Raw genomic sequence first — 20,755 nt, 5'->3', positions numbered from 1 at the left:
CTCCTTTCAGGTACCTGTAGAGAGTAATAAGGTCTCCCTTCAGCTTCTTTTCTTCAAGGGGGAACAATTCCAGTTCCTTCATCTGTTCCTCTAAGACTTGTGCCCTACATCCTTCACCAGCTTTGCTGCCCTTCTTTGGACATGCTGCACCTCACCTTCAGCCAAGTAGGAGGAGACAACCACTTCCCTAGTCCTGCTGGGCACCCTATTTCTGCCACAAACAAGGACACTGTTGGGCCTCTTGGCCACATTGCTGATTCACCTTCAGTCAGTGGCTGACCAACATCCCCAGGCACCTTCCCAGCTTCTCTTCCACAAGCCTGTAGCATTGCAGGGGGTTGTTGTGACCCAAGTGCAGGAACCCAAGAAAGCTGTCAGAAGGGATATCAGGGTAGCTGAGATTGGGAGGGACCTCTGGAGGCCATCTGGTCCAATCCTCTTGCTCACCCAGGTCACCTAGAGCAGGCTGTCCAGGGACACATCCAGACAACTTGAATACCTGCAAGGATGGACACTCCAAAATCTCCCTGGCAAACCTGTGCCAGGTCTTGGTCACTCTCACATTGAAAAAGTGTTTCCTGATGTTCAGAGCCTCCTGCCTCTAGTCTTGTCACTGGGCACCACTGAAAAGAGCCTGGCTCCATTTTCATACCATCCCTTCAGATATTTATCTGCACTGATGAGATCCCCTGTGATCCTTCTCTTCTCCAAGCTAAGCAGTCCCAGCTCTCTCAGTGTTTCCTCACAGAAGAGATGCTCCAGTCCCTTTGTCATCTTAGTGGATGTTTGTTGGACTCTGGAGTATTTCCATGTCTTTTGTAGTGGGGAGCCCAGCACTGGACCCAGCACGCCAGGTGTGGCCTCAGCAGTATTGAGCAGAGGGGAAGGATCACCCCACTAAACTCCTGGCAACACTCCTACTAATGCAGTGAAATGCACAAGAGCAAGGGCAATTCTTTCTGGAAACAGGCACCACCACCTCTGCACATCTGTGAACCAAAGACCTTACCTTAGGCTGCATATTAAAAGCAGCAGCTGAAGTCTCATCCACTGCTAGGCTGTTACTTTGTTCAACCAGCTCTATTCAAGGGAGCAACAGTTTTGGGGGACTGCTTGTTCCATGTGGTGTCTTTTGAACAGTGAATCCTCAGTGGGTGAACAACAGTAGCTCCAGTTGTCTCTTTCAAATGTAGGTGTTGGACTCATCCAAGAGCCTGCTAATTGTTGGGTAAAGACAGCCTGTCACACAACTGGTGAATGTCCACTATGCAGGCAGGAAAAAACAGGACAGGTGCTCTTTCATACCGTGCTTCATGGCATATGTATTCACATGCACCGTGGTTTGGGGCAGTTTGGGGTTTGCTTACAGCAGAACAACTTTCTTTTCCTCCAGTTTGGAAAAGCTCTGTCACCTTTGTCAAGTCCATGACCACTCTACCCAGCTGGGCTTCTTCAAACCATCCTATAAGGATCTGTAATCAATGGGAGGTGGCTCAACAGCAGCCACAGCTACTAGGCTTCTCTTTCCTCTTCATGCTTGCTGAGAAAAGGATTGTGGGCCCATTCTGCTGCCAGCTGATGACAGGCAGAAGAAAAAAATGAAGAAGGACACAGAGACTGAAGGTAGCACACTAGTTCCTGACAGTTCATTGAAAAAGGCCTGAATAATAACTGGAGAAATTCTGGAATACCTTAAAAATGATGATGGAAGGGGGGGTGGGGTGGGGGAAATCACTTACAGGCACGTTGTGCAAACAGTATTCTGAGGTAACATCTGCCAGCATGATGAGAATTGGTTCAACACTACAAAACTCAAATGTTACACACCTTTGCTTCAAAAATATATCCACCTAGACACAAGAATTGAAAAGCCTGTACTAACATTGCTGCAGTATGTAGGCCAGTTCCAAAGGTATCATTTTTGTGGGGTTTGCCAACATGGCAGCACTTGCAATTCAAATATCATCTCTATTGCTGTAATGGAGACCCCTTCTGATGTACATGTATTAGCTTGATGGTCCTTTGTAATACCAATCCAGCCAGCTTCAGAAGCCTCTCCTCATCTCACCTGTGTTCTTAATGGAGGATTTTTAGAGGGATCTGTAAATAGATAGGAGAGGTTTAATCAGAGAAGATACATACATTGTTTTGGATATGTATTTTGGATGCAGCTCAACAGCAAGGATGCTGCATTTCTCTCTCACACTTGAACTCAGAGATACTGCCTGTGCTCTGCAGCCCTTCACTAAGGATCATAGAGTCACAGAATTGTTAGGGTTGGAAGGGACCTCAAGGATCATCTAGTGCCACCCCCCCCTGCCACAGGCAGGGACACCTCACACTAGATCAGGTTGCTCACAACCACATCCAGCCTGGCCTTAAAAACCTCCAGGGATGAGGCTTCTACCACCTCCCTGGGCAACCTGTTCTAGTGTCTCACCACCCTCATGGGGAAGAACTTCTTCCTAACATCCAATCTGAATGGAGAAGAGAAGGCTTTGAGGAGACCTTATTGTGGCCTTCCAGTACCTTAAGGGGGCTACAAGAAAGCTGGGGAGGGACTTTTTAGGGTGTCAGCTAATGATAGGACTGGGGGGAATGGAACAAAACCAGAAATGGGTAGATTGAGATTGGATGTTAGGAAGAAGTTGTTCCCCATGAGGGTGGTGAGAGCCTGGCACAGGTTGCCCAGGGAGGTGGTGGAAGCCTCATCCCTGGAGGTTTATAAGGCCAGGCTGGATGTGGCTCTGAGCAACCTGATGTAGTGTGAGGTGTCCCTGCCCATGGCAGCGGGCTTGGAACTAGATGATCCTTGAGGTCCCTTCCAACCCTGACAATTCTATGATGTAAGAGGCAGGATGAGTAAGCACAGTTCAGTCATTCATTAGTTTCCTAACAAGGTTTAGGTACTAAGTCCTTTTGTTCTTCAGTTGTGTAAAACACCATGCACAGTATTTAAACATCAAAACATACAATGGCAGACATGGGACATGGTTCAAGTCACCTTTCATGATTTCACGAGTTCATGAACCAAAAAAAACCCCCAGCTCAGTAGCTGCCTAAGTCTCTTCACATGGCATCACTGTTTTTAACAGCAAGGGCTCCACAAATTCATCTAGAGAACACAGATTATATGCCAAGCCACATAATTTTCTTTTTAGCTATTAGGACTTTAAATTGCTTAGGTGCTTTTTGTTATATTGTTGGTCCCTGTTACCACTGGACCAAATCCCATTCCTCTGTGCCTAAGCTAGCAGCCCAATTCTTCATGTTAATTCTGCCTTCTGTTCTTTATTTCCACTCTGTTTTCAATCCTGTTGGATAATTGTGGTGGGTTGAAATTCCCCCCCCCCCCATTAGATTGGCCAGACCACCAGCTCAGCTGGAAGCAAATGAAAGCTGTGTTTACAAGCAGAACTACAATCTACAATGGAATGCACTGAATGTGTACAAAATATACAGGAGTTACAATATGTACAATTAATAAACAGCATAAGAAGCCCCCTGGCCAAAGACCAGGGGAAGCTACCAGCTTCTCCCTACCCACCTGTACAAAAGGGAGAAGAGACAGAAGCAGAGAACTTAATGCCAAAACAATGCAGCCAAGGTCAAGCAGAAGCAAGTTAGTATCTCTCCCAGAGCCAAGATGCAAGAAGAGAAGAGAAATTGTTTTGGTACAAGCATTTTAAGTTCCTTATCTATCCAATGGGATTGATAGCATTATAATATCAGTCAGGGTTGAAAGGGACCACAAGGATCATCTAGTTCCAACCCCCTTGCCACGGGCAGGGACATCCCACACTAGATCAGGCTGGCCAGAGCCTCATCCAGCCTGGTCTTAAACACCTCCATTGTTTAGAACTATCTTTGTTTCCCTTTTTACACCCAATAGTGATTCATTTGCATTTCACTGTTTTTCTGTTCAAGGTCTGTGAAAAATTTTGAAGGCACAGCCTCAAACTACCACAGTGATTTGTGACTTTCTCATGTGGACACACTTACCTCTAGCTATCTTGCTGGGATATACTTTCTGAAAGGGCTTGAATTCATCAGGCGGGGGGAAGTCTTCCACAGAATGGAAAGTAAATTTCGATTCAAAGTCGTCTGGGAGGATCAATGAAATAAACAACAGTCACTGCTAGAGACATACTTCAATAAAAATTAAATTGCCACAAGTCATTTCAACTCAAAATGCTGACTCATAGCCCCCTGGCATTAATAGTGGCTCATCCCATACGAACAATCTTGATGAGCACTTCTGTGAGCCATCCAAGTCGTCTGGCTCACTTGCGAGTGCTGCCTGCTACTAACCAAAGTTGAGCTTCTGGCTGCTGTTCCCATGTTCTGCAGGAGCAGAGGTATTCCTAAGTGGCTTTCGAGTCAGAACAAATGGCCAAGTCATCAGACCACAATAATAACTCTTCTTGGTCTTTGCTCTACAGGACTGAAGCTACCAATTGTCCGTGAACTGGTTTTAAGAACAGTAGAAGCACAGAACGGTCCAGGCCGGCAGGGACCTCCCCGCAGTCAGCAGCAATGCACAGCTCAGCAGCTTTTCACGATCTGAAATCATTTTGCAGGCAGTGCAGGCTTCTCTTGTGAGAAATCCTTAATTTTTCTCTCATTGTATAAGGCTGCACAAAACTGTTTCTAACGTTCTAGTTACACGGCCCTGTCACAGCAATGAGAGAGCCTTACACGAGTTTCGGAGGGCTGAGACACACACAAACTCTTGAACTAAAAACATTAACCAAATCTAAGAGATCTGATGCAGGTATTACCAATGATGTGCATGTTTCCATTTTTCACTGGTGGGTAAGGGTCATGAGGTGCAGCCCAGGCTGAGACTCCAGACTTGCTTGTAAGCTCAGTTGTTGGGGATCTTGCTGGTGGCTGTGGAGGTGTGGCCAGCTTACCAGCACCGGTTCCTTCAAGAGAAGCAGGAGATGCACACAGTCATCATGGCCTGACAAACCCAACAGCAAGCTTTGCACAAAAGTCATCACAGCTTTATAGCATGAAACATTAAAGGTCAGTCACTACTGGAGTGGCTGGGGCTTGCTCTTTCTAATTCTAGGGAAATTCTGACATTATGAAGTATGGCTTTGTCCCATTCTGGAGGGGGAGACTGGCCTTCCACTTTCACAAGAACAAGCATTTTAACACACAAAAAACCCCTCCAAGCCCCAAACCCAACCACATTAGATGATATCTCTGAAAGCAAACAACTTCCTGATACTCTGACAACCAGACAGTGGAACTACTGTTACTCTTGTGCATTTCACCAGGGAGCTGCAAAGCCAACATTTACATCTTCTGGGCAGACTTGCCACAGGAACTGTGTAAGGGGAAGGGAGCCTTCAAGTTAACAGCCTCTCAGAACTGCTTCTCCTGCCAGCTAACTATGAGAAAGGCAGGCTAATTTTATGAATACCTCAAAAGATGAACCACCCTGAGAAACAGGCATCTTGATAAAGCAACAGTAGTTCATCAGCCAGTTCCAGAGCAGCATTAATCACCACCCTGAAGCACCTGATCTGCTGTACTTACATGGCCTTTCTCATTGCTGTCAAAGGGAACCAGTAATCTTTCTGCTGACATGTGGCTGCTAAAATACAGGGTACAGAACATCCTCTTCAGATGTTCCTTATTAAGTAGCTGTTTCCATTTCTCAAACCCACACAGACCTAAGCTCATTTTTAAAGTCTTCATTACATCAGAGAAGTCTGCTAAGAGTTCCTTGAGCCATCTGCTCAAGGAAACCCTAGCCAATATCCCCACTTCCCCAGCAGTCAGAAAAACCTTTGGCCCTACCACCTTGACAACAAGAGATACCAGCTGCTCCTCTTTGTTGAAAAGCAGAGGACTGCATCCATAGTTACATGAATACTGCATCCAGCTTTGGGGTCCCTAGTTCAAGAGGGACAAGGATCTACTGGAGAGAGTCCAACAGAGGGCTACCAGGATGATGAAGGGACTGGAGCACTGCCCTATGAGGGGAGGCTGAGAGCCCTGGGGCTGTTTAGTCTGGAGAAGACTGAGAGGGGATTTATAAACATTTATAAATATCTGAGGGCTGCAGGTATTCCTCCCATGCGATGGACCTCACCTTCCTGCTTTGTGTGCTCTTCATCCCCACCCCTCCAGCCATCCGAGCGCTCCAGCCATCAGTGCACTCTCCCTCACCAACCAAAGGCAGAAACAAGCCCCTTGTTCATAGAATCAGAGAGTCAATGAGGTTGGAAAAGACCTGAGATCAAGTCCAACCTATCACCCAGCACCATCTAAGTGCCATGGTTTAGTTGATAAGTGCCTCATCCAGTCTTACTTTAAACACTTCAGTGATGGTGACTCCACCAATTCCCTGGACAGCCCATTCCAATGGCCAGTCTCTCTTTCTGTGAAGAGTTTCTTCCCCACATTGAGCCTAAACATGGTTTAGTTGATTGGATGGTGCTGGGTGATAGGTTGGATTTGATGATCTTGAAGGTCTTTCCAACCTGGTTAATTCTGTTCTATTCTAAACCACCCCTGGCACAGCTTGAGACCGTGTCCTCTTGTTCTGTCACAGGTTGCCTGGGAGAAGAGACCGATCCCCACCTGGCTACAACCTTCCTTCAGGTAGTTGTAGATAGCAATAAGGTCTCCCCTGAGCCTCCTCTTCTCCAGGCTAGAGACCCCCAGCTCCCTCAAATGTGCCGCTCTCACCTGCGCCTCGCCCAGGTCTCCTCTTTCTGGTCTCGGCCGCCGCTGCGGGCTGAGGAAGGCTGGGGGTGGGCGGGAGCGGCAGCGACTGGATACTGCTTGGCTTATGGAGCTGTGACAGCAGGTGGGGAGACTTGGGGGGCAGCGGAGGGGGCACGTCAGCATTGCCGAGAGCGCCGCTGAAGGCTGGGGAGGGGGGAAAGGAGAGCCTGTTTGGGGCCAGGGAGTGCGAGTGTGGCGGAGGCGGCGGTGGGGGGGGCGGTGCGGGGGGCGGACAGTCCCTTCCCTCCGGTGGAGAGGATGCAGCAGCTGCAGACAAGTCGGCTGTCCTGCCTGGGAACCCGCAGGGAGGGACCAGGGGCAGAGGAGGAGGAGGAGGAGGGGGCGGCGGGGGCGGCTGTGCTGTGGCTGCGGGACACTTGGGTTTGTCGGCCTGAGGAGGCGGCGGCGGGGGCGGCGGGGCAGCGCCGGGGGACACCCCCTTGAGCGGGCGCTCGGCTGGAGGGGGCAGCGCGGGAGGGGGAGGGAAAGTGAGGGTAGGCTTGCTGGAGGCGGGAGGCGGCGGAGGCGGCGGCGCGGGCAGGCTGGGACGCCCAGGGCTGGCTCCGGCTCCGGCGCCGGCTCGGGAGGTGCTGGGAGGCTCCGGTGCGACAGCCACCCTCGGGCCCTCGGCTGGGAGCGAGGCGTTGCCGCTCGCCCGTGCGGCGCTGCCGTTCGGTGGGGCGGAGGGCTTGGGAGCCGCTGCCCGGGCTCCAGGTAGCTGCCCTGGTTTACCGCCTGAAAAACAGGTACCGCACATCACACCATTAGCATTTTGTTCCCACTCATCGGCCTTTTAAAACAGCGCACACACACAGCTCTTCATCTTCCCCTCCACAGTGGTTACTCTGACAAATTCTCCCAAAACATCTCCCGTCCAAAGGCTGCCCCTGGTGTGATGGAGCTTAGGGAGGGATGTATTCCAGTGGGCACCAGGGGCTCTGTTTAGTTACATGATGACCTGCTGAGAGACCCTGCTGCACCCTCTTCATTCCTGCAAAACGAAGCCGTTTAATGAGAAGCTGCTTTACTGCAGTGACCTGGGGTCCTTCACACCAGCCTCACCTGCCTAGCACAGCCCACTGAGCACGGATGCCCTGCCTGCTTGAGGGAATGCAGAGTCCTACTGCAAAAGCCTCAAAGAACACAGACAGACATCAGCTTGCATCCTTTAAGTACTTGCTTAAGATGGAAGAAGTCACACAATTGTTACACAAGTCTCAATCCCAGGGATACAAGCCAAGTTCTTGAAAGCAGTGCCTCGAAAGGCTTTTGAGAAGGCACAGGTTCAAATGGTTCCTTTGCACCAGCAAATGCCCCCAAGCCCTTTGGACTTACAAAATACATTTTTCTTGAGTAAATATCAATGATTTTTCACAAAGCAAGGTGTCAAAAGAGGGATCTTATTCTGTATTCACATAGTTGGATAGGTGTGGTCATAGTTTCAAGAGCAAAGTAGAAACTGCAGCTGAAGCTATGTGAGGAAGCCCTGTCACAAGCAGTGCTGTGCATCTTGGGTTCGCCTTCCAGTAAAAAGGAAACCTGCAGGTAGAGCCAAGTGCTGTCTGTCCCTGCAGATGCCCACCTTGTTCTGTGCTGCCTGAGCAGGCACCAGCTGCCCAACTGTGCCTAAGATCATTGCTGTGACTCTGAAAGTCACCCCTCACTGAGACTGGCAGTTCTTGAGGTGAAAGCAGCAGTTTGGTTTTTCTCCTGCCTTTGTGAAGTGCCTTCTGGTTTTTTTTTAGGTCAGTAACTTCCCCTGCTGGATCAAAGCTGTATTTTATAAAATCCAGAGGGCAAAACTCTTAAATATGAATCTTTAAAGTGGCACACAAGCCTGGAACACATGCTCATGGAGGGAAGGAAGTAACTCTGTTGTCGCTGGTGCTGAAGTTGGTTAAGTTGGGATTTCAGTACTCTCTAATGAAAACTTGTCATTGTGCCTCAAAAGTTAAACTCTCCCCCAAAAACTGTACAATCTATTCAATCTCCTTCCTACCCACAGCAGAGACAACTTCTTATTTACATTTTAAGGAATAAGGCACCTGGGATCTAGACAGATGATTTGAAGCACGTTATTAATAGAGGTCTCCATGGTGAAATGATGAACTAAGGGTTTGGGAAAAATCAGCACAAAATCCACAATCAAAATCAATCACCAAAGCTAACACTGAGGTACTTTTATCCCACAGCACAGTTTCCCCAGCTATTCTTTCATAAAAATGAAGCCCTTACCTGGCATCTCTCTCTGGCCTGCTGGTCTGAGAACAGGAAAGCCACCAGCAAATAAACCTCCCAGAGGCGGCTGAGAGCCACCCTTGTTAATGGCTGGGTTAACTCCATCTCTGGTAGCTCCTTTGGGTTCTGTTAAAAAGAACAGACCAAAATCAGGCTGTAGCAGAAAGTAATTTTATCCTTGCTCTCAGACTGCTGAGACCTGGCACCAATGAGCATAGCCCTCTTTAGGTAGGCTCAGCAAGGAAAGTTGCTGTTAATATAGTAAACTGCCATTACTCTGCGACCCATACCCTGGAGCACTGCATCCTCTGCTGCTTTTTAATCTCACATCAGTAATGACACCAACAGGAAGCTGTGTTAGACAACATTAAATTTATGTTCCCAGAATTTGCTGGCATTTTTTATTCATGTAGTAGAGAACAATTCTTCTGCTAAAGCCAACAATTCCCACTTAAACAATTATTTTAATGAGAAACTCTCAAGTATTCCATAATTTGTGATTTTACTTGGCCAGGGGATTCCTGTCAAGGAATAAGCCTAAGGAATAGCCAGTTTTAGACTTACTATGAAATGTTAAGAGCTATTGATCTTAGAGCAGGATGCAAGTTTAGGCAGAGTCCCCTCTCCACATCCTATGAAGCCACATGAAGATGCAGACCTTTGCTGAACTTCAAACCTGCTCTTCAATTTGGAAAGTTCCATTTGAAAAGCCTCGGCAGAGCTCATCCAAGAGCCCTTAATCAGGAGCACTTACTTTCAATCTGAGGTGCGCTGCGGTCACTGATTTGAGTCACTTTCCTCAAGCGAGTCCCCTGCTGGATATCAGCTAAGAGTGCATTCCGCGCCTTCTGCTCTTCCTGCCGCAGTTTGGGGATCTCTGAACTTGCCTGTTGACAGCAAGAACATCAGATGGCAAGGCATACACGGAGGGCATGTGAGCAAACACAGGATAAAAGATTTGCAATAAACCATCTTTGGCAGCTGCCATTTCAAAGCCTTTGAGTGGACTCCACCAGAACAGTGTTCAGTTGTACAGGAGGCAGAAAACCTGCGAGCTTAAACAGAACACAAATCGAGTACCAGCTGTGCTAATGCTGTTGAAAGGAAATTAGGGAATATTCATAAATGAAATGTGACCTCCTGCTTGGCCATTTACAGTCTCTACCTCACAACTCCAGCTCCAACTCAAGCTCTTTTCATTCTGTTTACAATGCCTCACCACAAAGATTTTATATGCTGTGGCAGTTTCAGGCTGTGCCTTTAAAAACTTTCAGAGATCTTGAGCAGAAAAGTAGTAAAAGGTAAATGAATCACTATTGGGTGTGAAAAGGAACATAAAGCTAATTCTAAACAATCCCATTGGAAGAGATAAGGGACTAAAACTCCCTCTCCTCTCCTCTCCTCTCCCTCTCCTCTCCCTCTCCCCTCCCTTTCCCTCTCCCTCTCCCTCTTCTCCCCTTCCCCTCCCCTCCTGGCTCTGGTAGACAAACTAACTTCTTTCTGCTTGACCTTGGCTGCATTGTTTTGGTATTAACTTCTCTGGTTCTGTCTCTTCTCCCTTTTGTACAGGGAGGTAAGGTGGGGAGGCAGAGAGGGAGAAGCTGGTAGCTTCCCCTGGTCCTTGGCCAGTGGGGTTCTTAGGCTGTTTATTAATTGTAAATATTGTAAATCCTGTATGTTTTGTACACATTCATTGCATTCTGTTGTAGGTTGTAGTTTTGCTTGTAAATACAGCTTTCATTTGCTTCCAGCTGAGCTGCTCTGGCAAATTTAATGCTGGGGGGGAAACATCAACCCACCACATATGCCACCTGAAGACAAACATCCTCTGTTTTACTCACTCTGCCTTAGGAAAAAAAACTGTACAGATAACTGCATTCTGTGCTTATATTTGAATGTGATCATTTAGACTTACACCAGTTTAAGTAAGTAGACTAGCTTTAGACAGCCTGCTTTCCTATTAGGCAGTAAAGTCAGGTTCCAGTTTGAAGTATTGTAAGAAAGCAAAAACAAAAACCAAAATGGTTTGCTTTCTTATTTCATCAAGCTTCCTGTTATTAAAGCAATCACAGCCTCTGAAAAGTGTGGACATTTTGCTTTCCTGAAGCAGATCCTAACCAGAAAAGCTCTTATTTCTAGACCTATCACATGGCTAACAAGAGTAGTCTTAAACAGAGGAGAACCTTCATGTCAGAGAAGCAGGGTGCTGCTTGTGTTCCCAGCTACAGCAAATCTCTGCAGTTTAGCTGACTTCCTAAAGGGAACCCACGCCAGGAATGTTCCCATAGCCCTTAGCATCATAGCCATAATAAAAGCAGAACACATTGTCACACTTCAAAACACAAACCCCAACTTGTTAATAGCACTCGGGAAGCCAGACAGAAACAAAATTACTTAAACAGCTGCTGAATTAGTAATAGGCCTAACTTGCTAATTCTACAGGAGAAATTATAGCAGGCCAGCGTTACTTGTGGTTATTTTTGTACTTGCTCAATAAATAAAGGCAAAGCAGGCTAAACTTGCAGCGTTCCACGAGGTGGCACTCCAGATCGCTGCTAACGCCTGCTGCATTCCTGACACCTGAGGTAAAGAGCTCAGAATGATACCCTTGTGGCTAATCTGGTAACCATTATGGTTTTTAAAATGTTAGTGAACCCCCCCCCCCCCCCCACTGTTACACAGCTTCCTGACTGGAGACAGGGCTGCCTGCCCCCCTGCGCTCAGGGCAGGGAGCCTCACTGCCCGCTAGGACAAGCCACAGCAGCTCTCTGTGTCAGCAGCAGCTTACACAACATTCCACCCACATTTTTCTCCAGGCTGACACTACTTACTGTGAAAAACGGAAACACCATCCCTGCAACAAGGGTGACTCCCCCTCTCACAAAAGCTTTCCACCGGTATCTCCAGCTTCACACCTCTCTCCTCCCACTAATGACTTTGCTGTAGCAGGGCAGCGAGGATCTAAAAGGATCTGATCAAGACCTATGTTTAAAATTAGACCCAGCAGCTGTCTTTTTGTTTCCTGGTTCAAGTGTCCATATATTAAGCCAGCTGTCCACTTCATCTCCCCATTTCACTTCTCCAGCAGGTAGGCTACTGAATTATAGTTTGGATACCCAAACAGCTATTAGCCTAAAAACCCCAACTTGTGGCAACATGTATTTCTGAGTGACCCAGGACCTGATATTACTTTAACGTGGCTAAGGTATTAATTTGTTCACAGTCTGTGGAACAAAGAAAGAAAACAAACAAAGCCAAACCAAAACAAGAACCAAACCAAACAACCCCCACAGGGAACACAATTCTGCAGGCCCATAACACACTGTGAGGAGCTGCCTTTCTCTTACAACAGATCCCCTTACTTCAAGGACAACTCCATCCCATGCCACAGCTGTTTCTTCTTCCTCCTCATGTACCTAAGAGATACAATCTTCTGTGCCCAGCCTGGTGGACTCGGGTGATTGATTAGCTGCTGAGTAGCTTGATAGGGATTCTCTGTTTCCATTACCAAGTCAAGATGGTCTGAGTATAGTGTTGCCTGATTGCACAGTAGTCAGAGCTCCTTTGGATTTCTTGCTTGCTGCCTGCACCCCCAAGGCCAGGGACAATTCTTGTCAGGAATCATTTCACTAGGTGTTTATCTCACCCACTCCTCTGCTGGTGTTCTGTGTTTGCAAATGCATGTTTTTAATCATACTGCTTTCTGATAATACAATCAGAAAGGCACTTTCCTTCCTTTGGTTAAGAAACTAATCTGGGGTTGGTACTCATGCTACACCTCCTAGCCGTAGCACAAGAAGGGATGACAAAAGTTTAAGTTGTGTGTCAAGATTAAACCAGAAAGAGGAATTCTTATGGGGGTGTCAAATCTTCAATCCTGATGGCAGGCAACGGAAGCAATTCAGCAGGAAGACAAATACATTTGGGGTCACAGAGGGAAAACAGCTGCAAGACAAAAGATGAAGTTCTTAGGCTACGCTGTACCCCTCCACCTGTAAGGCAGCCTCACAAAGAGAGAAACATTGCAGTCTTCCAATGAAAGGAAGAAGGGAAGTGGAGGAGAATGGGAAGATCATTTGTTTTATCAGATGCCAGAGCTGCCTCAGGTAACACAGAGTGAAATTAAATTCCATACTTTATTTAGATGAATTGGTCAGGGAAAGGCAAGTCCTCATTACCTCAGTAACCACTAGGCTAGGTTATTCTGCTGCTGGTTCAGGCACAAAGAATGCCACATTCAATACATACTTGGGAACAGGAGGGAACAAACCACTCACTAAATAACCCTTAACATAACAGGACTACTCCCTTTTCATTTCATCAACTTACATTTGTCTTCAGTGTCCTAAATCATATCCTCATGTATGGCATTCAGTAATGTGTAGGACAAGTGTTTGAGCTACCTGACAGGTCTCCAAAGCACCTGCAAGCAGGAAAAGGCCACCAAAGCACAATATTTAGAGTGATGTCCTACAGAATAAGGCTGGACAGATGGGCACAGTCCAAGGACATGAGATTTAACACATCTAAGTGCCAGGTTCTACACATTGGCCACAACAACCCCAGGAAGTGCTACAGGCTGGGGACAGAGTAGCTGGAGAGTGGCCAGGCGGAAAGGGACCTGGGGGTACTGGTTGACAGTAGATGAATGTGAGCCAGCAGTGTGCCCAGGTGGCCAAGAAGGCCAATGGCATCCTGGCCTGCATTAGGAATAGTGTGGCCAGCAGGAGCAGGGAAATCATTCTGCCCCTGTACTCATCAGTGGTCAGGCCACACCTTGAGTCCTGTGTCCAGTTCTGGGCCTCTCAGGTTAGGAAAGATGTTGAGATGCTGGAACGTGTCCAGAGAAGGGCAACAAAGCTGGGGAGGGGTTTGGAGCACAAGCCCTATGTGGAGAGGCTGAGGGAGCTGGGGTTGCTTAGCCTGGAAAACAGAAGGCTCAGGGGAGACCTTATTGCTCTCTACAACTACCTGAAGGCAGGTTGTAGCCAGGTGGGGGTTGATCTCTTCTCCCAGACAACCTGTGACAGAACAAGAGGACACAGTCTCAAGCTGCACCAGGGGAGGTTTAGGCTGGATATGAGGAAGAAATTATTCACAGAAAGAGTGATTGGCCTTTGGAATGTGCTGCCCAGGGAGGTGTTGGGAGTCTCCATCACTGGAAGTATTTAAAAAGAGACTGAATGAGGCACTTGGTGCCATGGTTTAGTTGATCAGATGGTGTTGGGTGATAGGTTGGACTTGAGGATCTCAAAGGTCTTTTCCAACCTGATTAATTCTGTATTCTGTATTTTTTTTTCCCCCTAGACAAAAATAAGTAAAGAAATAAACAAAATCAGTGCAGAGATCAAGCAGATATATTGGCCAAAGGCACATGCAGCATATACTTCAGTAAACAAAGAGTTTGAGGACAGCCCTTAACAAACCCTTCCTTTGTTATTATTTTTCCCTGCCATACTCAGCCAAAGCTGCATAGACATGAACTGAAGCAAAGGAACTTCACCAAGACCTCAGGTCTGGCTTTTAAGGAAGGAAAAGATGTTGCAGCAAGAGAAAGGAGAGATGAATAGAAAGCTCTAGGTCAAAGGCTATTTGATCACTGAGACACACTCTCATGGAAAGAAGTTCCTGGGTCAGCGCTGGCCTTCTCTGGCATCCAATCTGACATGATTCAGAGGCCAAATTTGAACTAAGAAATGCAGAAGTCTACAAACATGGCAAGAGACAATTAAAATCAGCATGTAAAACCCAGCAATATGCAGTCAGTAATGTGACAGTGCCAAGCCTGGCCAAAGACACTGTGCACCAACAGAGTCAACTGAAACATCTAAACCTTAATTCAAGGACTTGCAAAGCATCAAGGAAGTGCCCCAACAACTGGGAATAAACCACCACACCCCCATTATTATTTCTATATTAACAACAACAGGAATTTTTGTGGAGTCAAGTCCATATTGTTAAGGAAAGAGGAAAACAAAGGTGAAGCAGCTGTGTAATGCTGGATGGGCATCACATCAGAGATGGCTGGGAATACTGAGAGGATAACATAGCTTCCTTGGGGTTGCTAAACCATCTGAGGAAGGATGATGAATGTTCCCTCCACCCATATGGCATAGCAAGGCTCTCCAAGTAGGAGAGCACAGAGAGAGAGATGATCACTGGGTCTCTATCCAGCCACATCCTAACTTTTGATCGAAAGAGTGAGGTTGTTTTGGAACAAGGCAGAATATGGAAGTTGACCAGAGATCTCAGGGTAAGCTACCCAGCATGTCTTCCCTGACAAAGCACCAGATTACAAAAGTCATCTCTGCATTTGTAGGCAACACAAAACACCCCAGCAACTTGCTTCCCCCAAAGAAATCCGCTATTGGTAGATTAGAATTGTGTCAAGAATTCAGGATGTTACATTTGAAACAGAAACGGTTTGCCCAGCAGGCAAGAGATTTGTTTTCAAAACCAGTTCTCAAACTGGCAGCTGAAGTCTCCCCCAGGAATGTGCCAAGAAATACAGCTGCAAAAAAACCCCCAAAACACACCCCCAAAAAACCCCAAACCAACAACAACCACCGTCAACCAACCAATAACAACCAACCACAATCAACAACCACCCACCCCCACTCAACAACCACCACCACCACCAATCACCAACCAACCATCACCACTCAACCAACCACCACCAATCAACCCCCACCACTCAACAACCACCACCAATCACCAACCAACCATCACCACTCAACCACCACCAATCAACCCCCACCACTCAACAACCACCACCACCAATCACCAACCATCACCACTCAACCAACCCCCACCACCAATCAACCCCCACCACTCAACAACCACCACCACCAATCACCAACCAACCACCACCACTCAACAACCACCACCACCACTCAACAACCAACCACCACCACCAATCACCAATCACCACCACCAATCACCAATCACCACCACCAATCACCAACCAACCACCACCCTCACTCAACCACCACCAATCAACCACCACCACCCACTACCACCACCACCACCCACCACCACCACTCAACCATCACCCAACCACCACCCTCACTCAACCACCACCAACCACCACCACCACCACCCACCACCACCACTCAACCATCACCCAACCACCACCCTCACTCAACCACCACCAACCACCACCACTACCACCCAACCACCACCACTCAACCCCCAAAACAAACAAAAAGCCACAACCCCCCCCCCCCAAACCCCATCCCCCCCTCAATGAACAAGCAAACAAAACCAAAACAACAACACCAACCCCCCCCAACAGGAGCTTATCAGAAAACAATAAACCAAGTTTACAGCAAGTCACAAACACAAGCACAATGAGAAAAAACCCCACACATTGTCATCCTTGTTGCATTTACTTTAAATACACATCAAGAGGGTTTCCCTCCTGCACTGTCAAGTGCAAAATGAAAGAATCTAAACAATCCTCTTTTCTAGCTTAAGGAAAAACAAATCCAACAAGTCTCAACAACAGAGTATATAACTTCTTCTATTTAAAATAGAATCATAGAATTGTTAGGGTTGGAAGGGACCTCAAGGAGCATCTACTTCCAACCCCCCTGCCATGGGCAGGGACACCTCACACTACAGCAGGTTGCCCAGAGCCACGTTCAGCCTGGCCTTAAGAACCTCCAGGGATGAAGCTTCCACCACCTCCCTGGGCAACCTGTGCCAGTGTCTCACCACCCTCATGGGGAAGAACTTCTTATAGAAGTTGTATATTTTCCACTCTTCATTTATAAAGATGCTTCCAAGATCTGGTACATGTGGGTTTTGGTTCATCTGTTCACAACAGAGCCCTGACCTCTGATTTAAAGCTTTTTAATTGTGGGAAACCTCGCCACAGGGCAAGACTCCACCTGCACGGCCAATTGCAAGATCAGAGCTGCTTCGTGTGTTCCCCCTGTGGAGCACAGAATGGAACTAATTAATTCTTGGCACTTGCCTACCTGGGTAAACACAGCAAGCTCTCAGACTTCTTCTAGTCAGCTGAGCTTCAAATGTGTCGCTCTGCAGCCAACTTTTCTGAGGGAACCCACATGAAGGGCCCTGCCAAACAGCTTCCTGGCAGCTAATGAAGCCATTGTTTCAAGAGAATGCAAGCACCAGCACTTCACGATTCCATCTACACCCAGCCCAGTAATGATTAACCATGACCTCAGTCTCCATTGCACAAAGTTCTGCAATCTGAGCCTGGTGAGTTGAAAAGGTCATCAAGCAATGTGTGTACTTAGATAGGCTGCATCTACACCAGCCTTGTTCCTCAACTCCTAGCAAGGGAAGTACTGTGCAGACCTCCTTACAGATCTCTTCTTGGTGTTATAGCCACCGCCTAGACATGGAGGATGGTGAAGGGACTGGAGCACTGCCCTGTGAGGAGAGGCTGAGAGCCCTGGGGCTGTTTAGTCTGGAGAAGAGAAGACTGAGAGGGGATTTAATCAATGTTTCTAAATCTCTGAGGGCTGGGTGTCAAGAGGGAGGGGACAGGCTCTGTTCACTTGCACCCTGGGATAGGACAAGGGGCAATAGATAGAAACTCCAGCACAGGAGGTTCCACCTCAACATGAGGAGGAACTTCCTCACTGGGAAGGTCACAGAGCACTGGAACAGACTCCCCAGAGAGGTTGTGGAGTCTCCCTCTCTGGAGACTTTCAAGACCCATCTGGATGTGTTCCTGTGCAACCTGTGCCAGATTCTACAGTCCTGCTCTGGCAGGGGTGTTGGACTCAATGCTCTCCAGAGGGCCCTTCCAACCCCTACCATCCTGTGATTTGTGCTGGCATGAGTCCCAAGCAATGAGGTGTTTCAGTGTGAGCAGACCCTAGCGCCCGCTCTGCGCTAGAACCCACCTGCCTGAAGTGCACCAGCAAGACACAATGGCAGGGAAGAAAAGAGAAAATCCTGGCACAGCAGGAGTTACTCTGTTTGACCTCTCTATTCCAGTGCTCCTTTCAAACACCCCCAGTAATCAATGCCACTGCACCTGACAAAACCCTCTTCATTTTACACTAGCACCCCTCCATCAGACAATGTAAACTCTTGCATTCTTAAAAGGTTCAGTTGCTCCTGCTACCAGTGGAGTGGTGTGCTTATTAACAAGGCTGTACTTAAGAGTTTTCCAGCGTGGGCTGCTGAATTTCTATACCAGCATACAAAAGTACAGCAGAATCAATATGATGATTTACACCTGCTGAGCCATTTAAGCTGTTCTGTCGGCATTTAACTTTCTGACATTCACATTTGCACCATAAATACTGGCTGTTCTTTCACTGAAAGGAAACATGCAGTAACAGAAGCCACCAAAATGGAGGCAGCACAAAAATCAAACCTGTTCTGATCTTCTAATTCCAAACATGTTTCCTAGCAGCTCAGGAAGATCACAAGTCTGATACCAAAAATACCCCGAGGCTGGCCTAAGCAAATTCATATGGAACTTGATCTTCTGATTTCTAAAAGGTTGAGATTCAGCTTCCCAAGATTTCCTCTTCATCCATGAAAATGGAAGTGAAAATCCTTACACAAACAAGAAAACCTGAGGCCCTGCCATTGCAATGAAAATGTCAAAGAGTACAGCGCTGGAAATCATACAGTCTCAGGCTGCACCAGGGGAGGTTTAGGCTGGAGGTTAGGAGGAAGTTCTACACAGAGAGAGTGATTGCCCATTGGAATGGGCTGCCCAAGGAGGTGGTGGAGTCACCATCCCTGGAGGTGTTCAGGAGGAGACTTGATGGGGTGCTTGGTTGCATGGATTAGTTGGTTGGGTGGTGTTGGATAATAGGTTGGACACGATGATCTTCAAGGTCTCTTCCAACCTGGTCTATTCTATTCTATTCTATTCTATTCTATTCTATTTCTATTCTATTCTATTTCTGTTCCTATTCTATTTCTATTCTATTGGTGCTGGAGCTGGTGACACTGCTGCTGTTTATTCTCTCTATCCACCACAGCAGAGTCCCCAGAATGGCAAGGGCAAAGATTCAACCTGTGACAAACGGCATGTACCACACTTTAATCTCCCTCTAAGGATACCAGGCCATTTCTCCTACCCACTTACCTGTGTAGAAGCTACTGATCTTTCTGAAATGCCTGTTAGCATCCATGCAAAACTGTGACCAGCTCAAGACAGGAGAGCAGTGAAAAGGGTGAGTGTTGGAAGGATGCAGCCAGCCTTTCTCAGTGATGTCCAATGATAGGACAAGGGGCAACGGGCGCAAGCTGGAGCAGAGGAGGTTCCATGTGAACACAAGGAAAAGCTTTTTCACTCTGAGGGTAACAGATCGTTGGAACAGGCTGCTCAGCAAGGTTGGGGAGTCTCCTTTTCTAGAGACTTTCAAAACCCACCTGGATGCATCTTTGTGTCACCTGCTCTAGGTGATCCTACTCTGGCAGGGAGATTGGACTGGATGTCCTTCTGAGGTCCCTTCCAAGCCCTAACATTCTGTTACCCTTGCAATGTCACCTTCCAGCCCTGCAAAGAATTCCAACTCAGCTATGGCTATAATTCTGGTTTCTCTTTTAATTAAAAAGGCTACAAATGTAATATTAATTGACAGATGGAATTTAGTATGTAGCCACTGCATACACTACAGATGGGGTACTAATTTTTTCCAGGCAATATTATCCTGTGATTAGAATAGTAAATGAACCCCTTGGATCTCTGCAGGTTAGCTGCTTTGAGTACCTGAGCTCGATCGTTTACAGCTGATACCTCTGCCACAAGCTGCTATTTTATATGGAAAATTATACAGATGAAAAACAAGAGGAATAAAAATGCATTAAAAGATATTTAAATGCTCTCCATTACAGAACCACAGAATGGTAGGGTTTGGATGGGACCTCTGGAGTTCTAAGTCCAACCCCCTTGCTGTGCCAGGGGAGGTTTAGGCTGGATGTTAGGAAGAAGTTCTTCATAGAAAGAGTGATTGGCCACTGGAATGGGCTGCCCAGGGAGGTGGTGGAGTCACCATCACTGGAGGTGTTTAAGAAGAGACTTGATGGGGTGTTTGGTGCCATGGTTTAGTTGATTAGATAGTGTTGGATGATAGGTAGGACTCGATGATCTTGAAGGTCTCTTCCAACCTGGCCTGGTCCATTCCATTCCAGTTCCATTCCATTCCAATTCCATTCCATTCCAAACAAGATTTACCTAAAGCAGGCTGCAGGTCAGAGGCGACCTCATTGCCCTCTACAACTACCTGAAAGGTGGTTGTAGACAGGAGGGGGTTGGTCTCTTCTCCCAGGCAACCAGCACCAGAACAAGGGGACACAGTCTCAAGTTGTGCCAGGGGAGGTTTAGACTCGAGGTGAGGAAAAAGTTCTTCACTGAGCGAGTCATTCGTCATTGGAATGTGCTGCCCAGGGAGGTGGTGGAGTCGCCATCCCTGGAGGTGTTCAGGGGGAGATTGGACGTGGCACTTGGTGCCATGGTCTAGTCGTGAGGTCTGTTGGAACAGGTTGGACTTGATGATCCTTGGGGTCTCTTCCAACCTTAGTTACTGTGATACTGCCCAGGATCATATCCAGGCAGGCTTTGCACATCTCCAGAGAAGGGAACTCCATGACCTCTCTAGGCAGCCTGTTGTAGTGCTTCATCACTCTCAAAGTAAAGATGTTTTTTGTCATGTTCAGATGGAACTTCCTGTGTTCCAGCTAGCACCCATTGCCCCATGTCCTGTTGCTGAGCACTACTGACCAGAGCCTGGGCACTGCATTCAGACAGCATGACATTAAGAAGAGC

General features: G+C 47.3%; 1 protein-coding gene across 1 annotated transcript; it reads right to left on the bottom strand.

Annotated features, from left to right (window-relative positions):
* Positions 1-1,734: 1,734 nt before the first annotated feature.
* Positions 1,735-11,837, bottom strand: WIPF3 (WAS/WASL interacting protein family member 3). Its single transcript, XM_054161286.1, has 7 exons — positions 11,817-11,837; positions 9,740-9,872; positions 8,983-9,111; positions 6,709-7,482; positions 4,782-4,928; positions 4,003-4,104; positions 1,735-2,100 (listed from the first exon to the last, which is right to left on the bottom strand). Exons 1-7 carry the CDS (start codon positions 11,835-11,837, stop codon positions 2,060-2,062), a joined length of 1,347 nt encoding a protein of 448 aa, XP_054017261.1. The 3' UTR covers positions 1,735-2,059.
* Between the last annotated feature and the right edge of the window lie 8,918 nt (positions 11,838-20,755).

This window comes from Dryobates pubescens, chromosome 4 (assembly GCF_014839835.1).
Source record: "Dryobates pubescens isolate bDryPub1 chromosome 4, bDryPub1.pri, whole genome shotgun sequence".
Lineage (NCBI taxonomy): Eukaryota > Metazoa > Chordata > Aves > Piciformes > Picidae > Dryobates > Dryobates pubescens.
Note: the sequence above shows the minus strand (reverse complement) of the source record. Positions and strands in the feature narration are given on the sequence as shown.

Coding starts and splice junctions, on each gene's coding strand:
- WIPF3 (XM_054161286.1), bottom strand. CDS start 11,837: ATGGTGTTTCCGTTTTTCACA. Junction 7,483..8,982: donor AGGCCAGAGAGAGATGCCAG/GTAAGGGCTTCA, acceptor CCTGTTTTTCAG/GCGGTAAACCAGGGCAGCTA. Junction 4,929..6,708: donor GAGACCTGGGCGAGGCGCAG/GTGAGAGCGGCA, acceptor CTTCTCTTGAAG/GAACCGGTGCTGGTAAGCTG.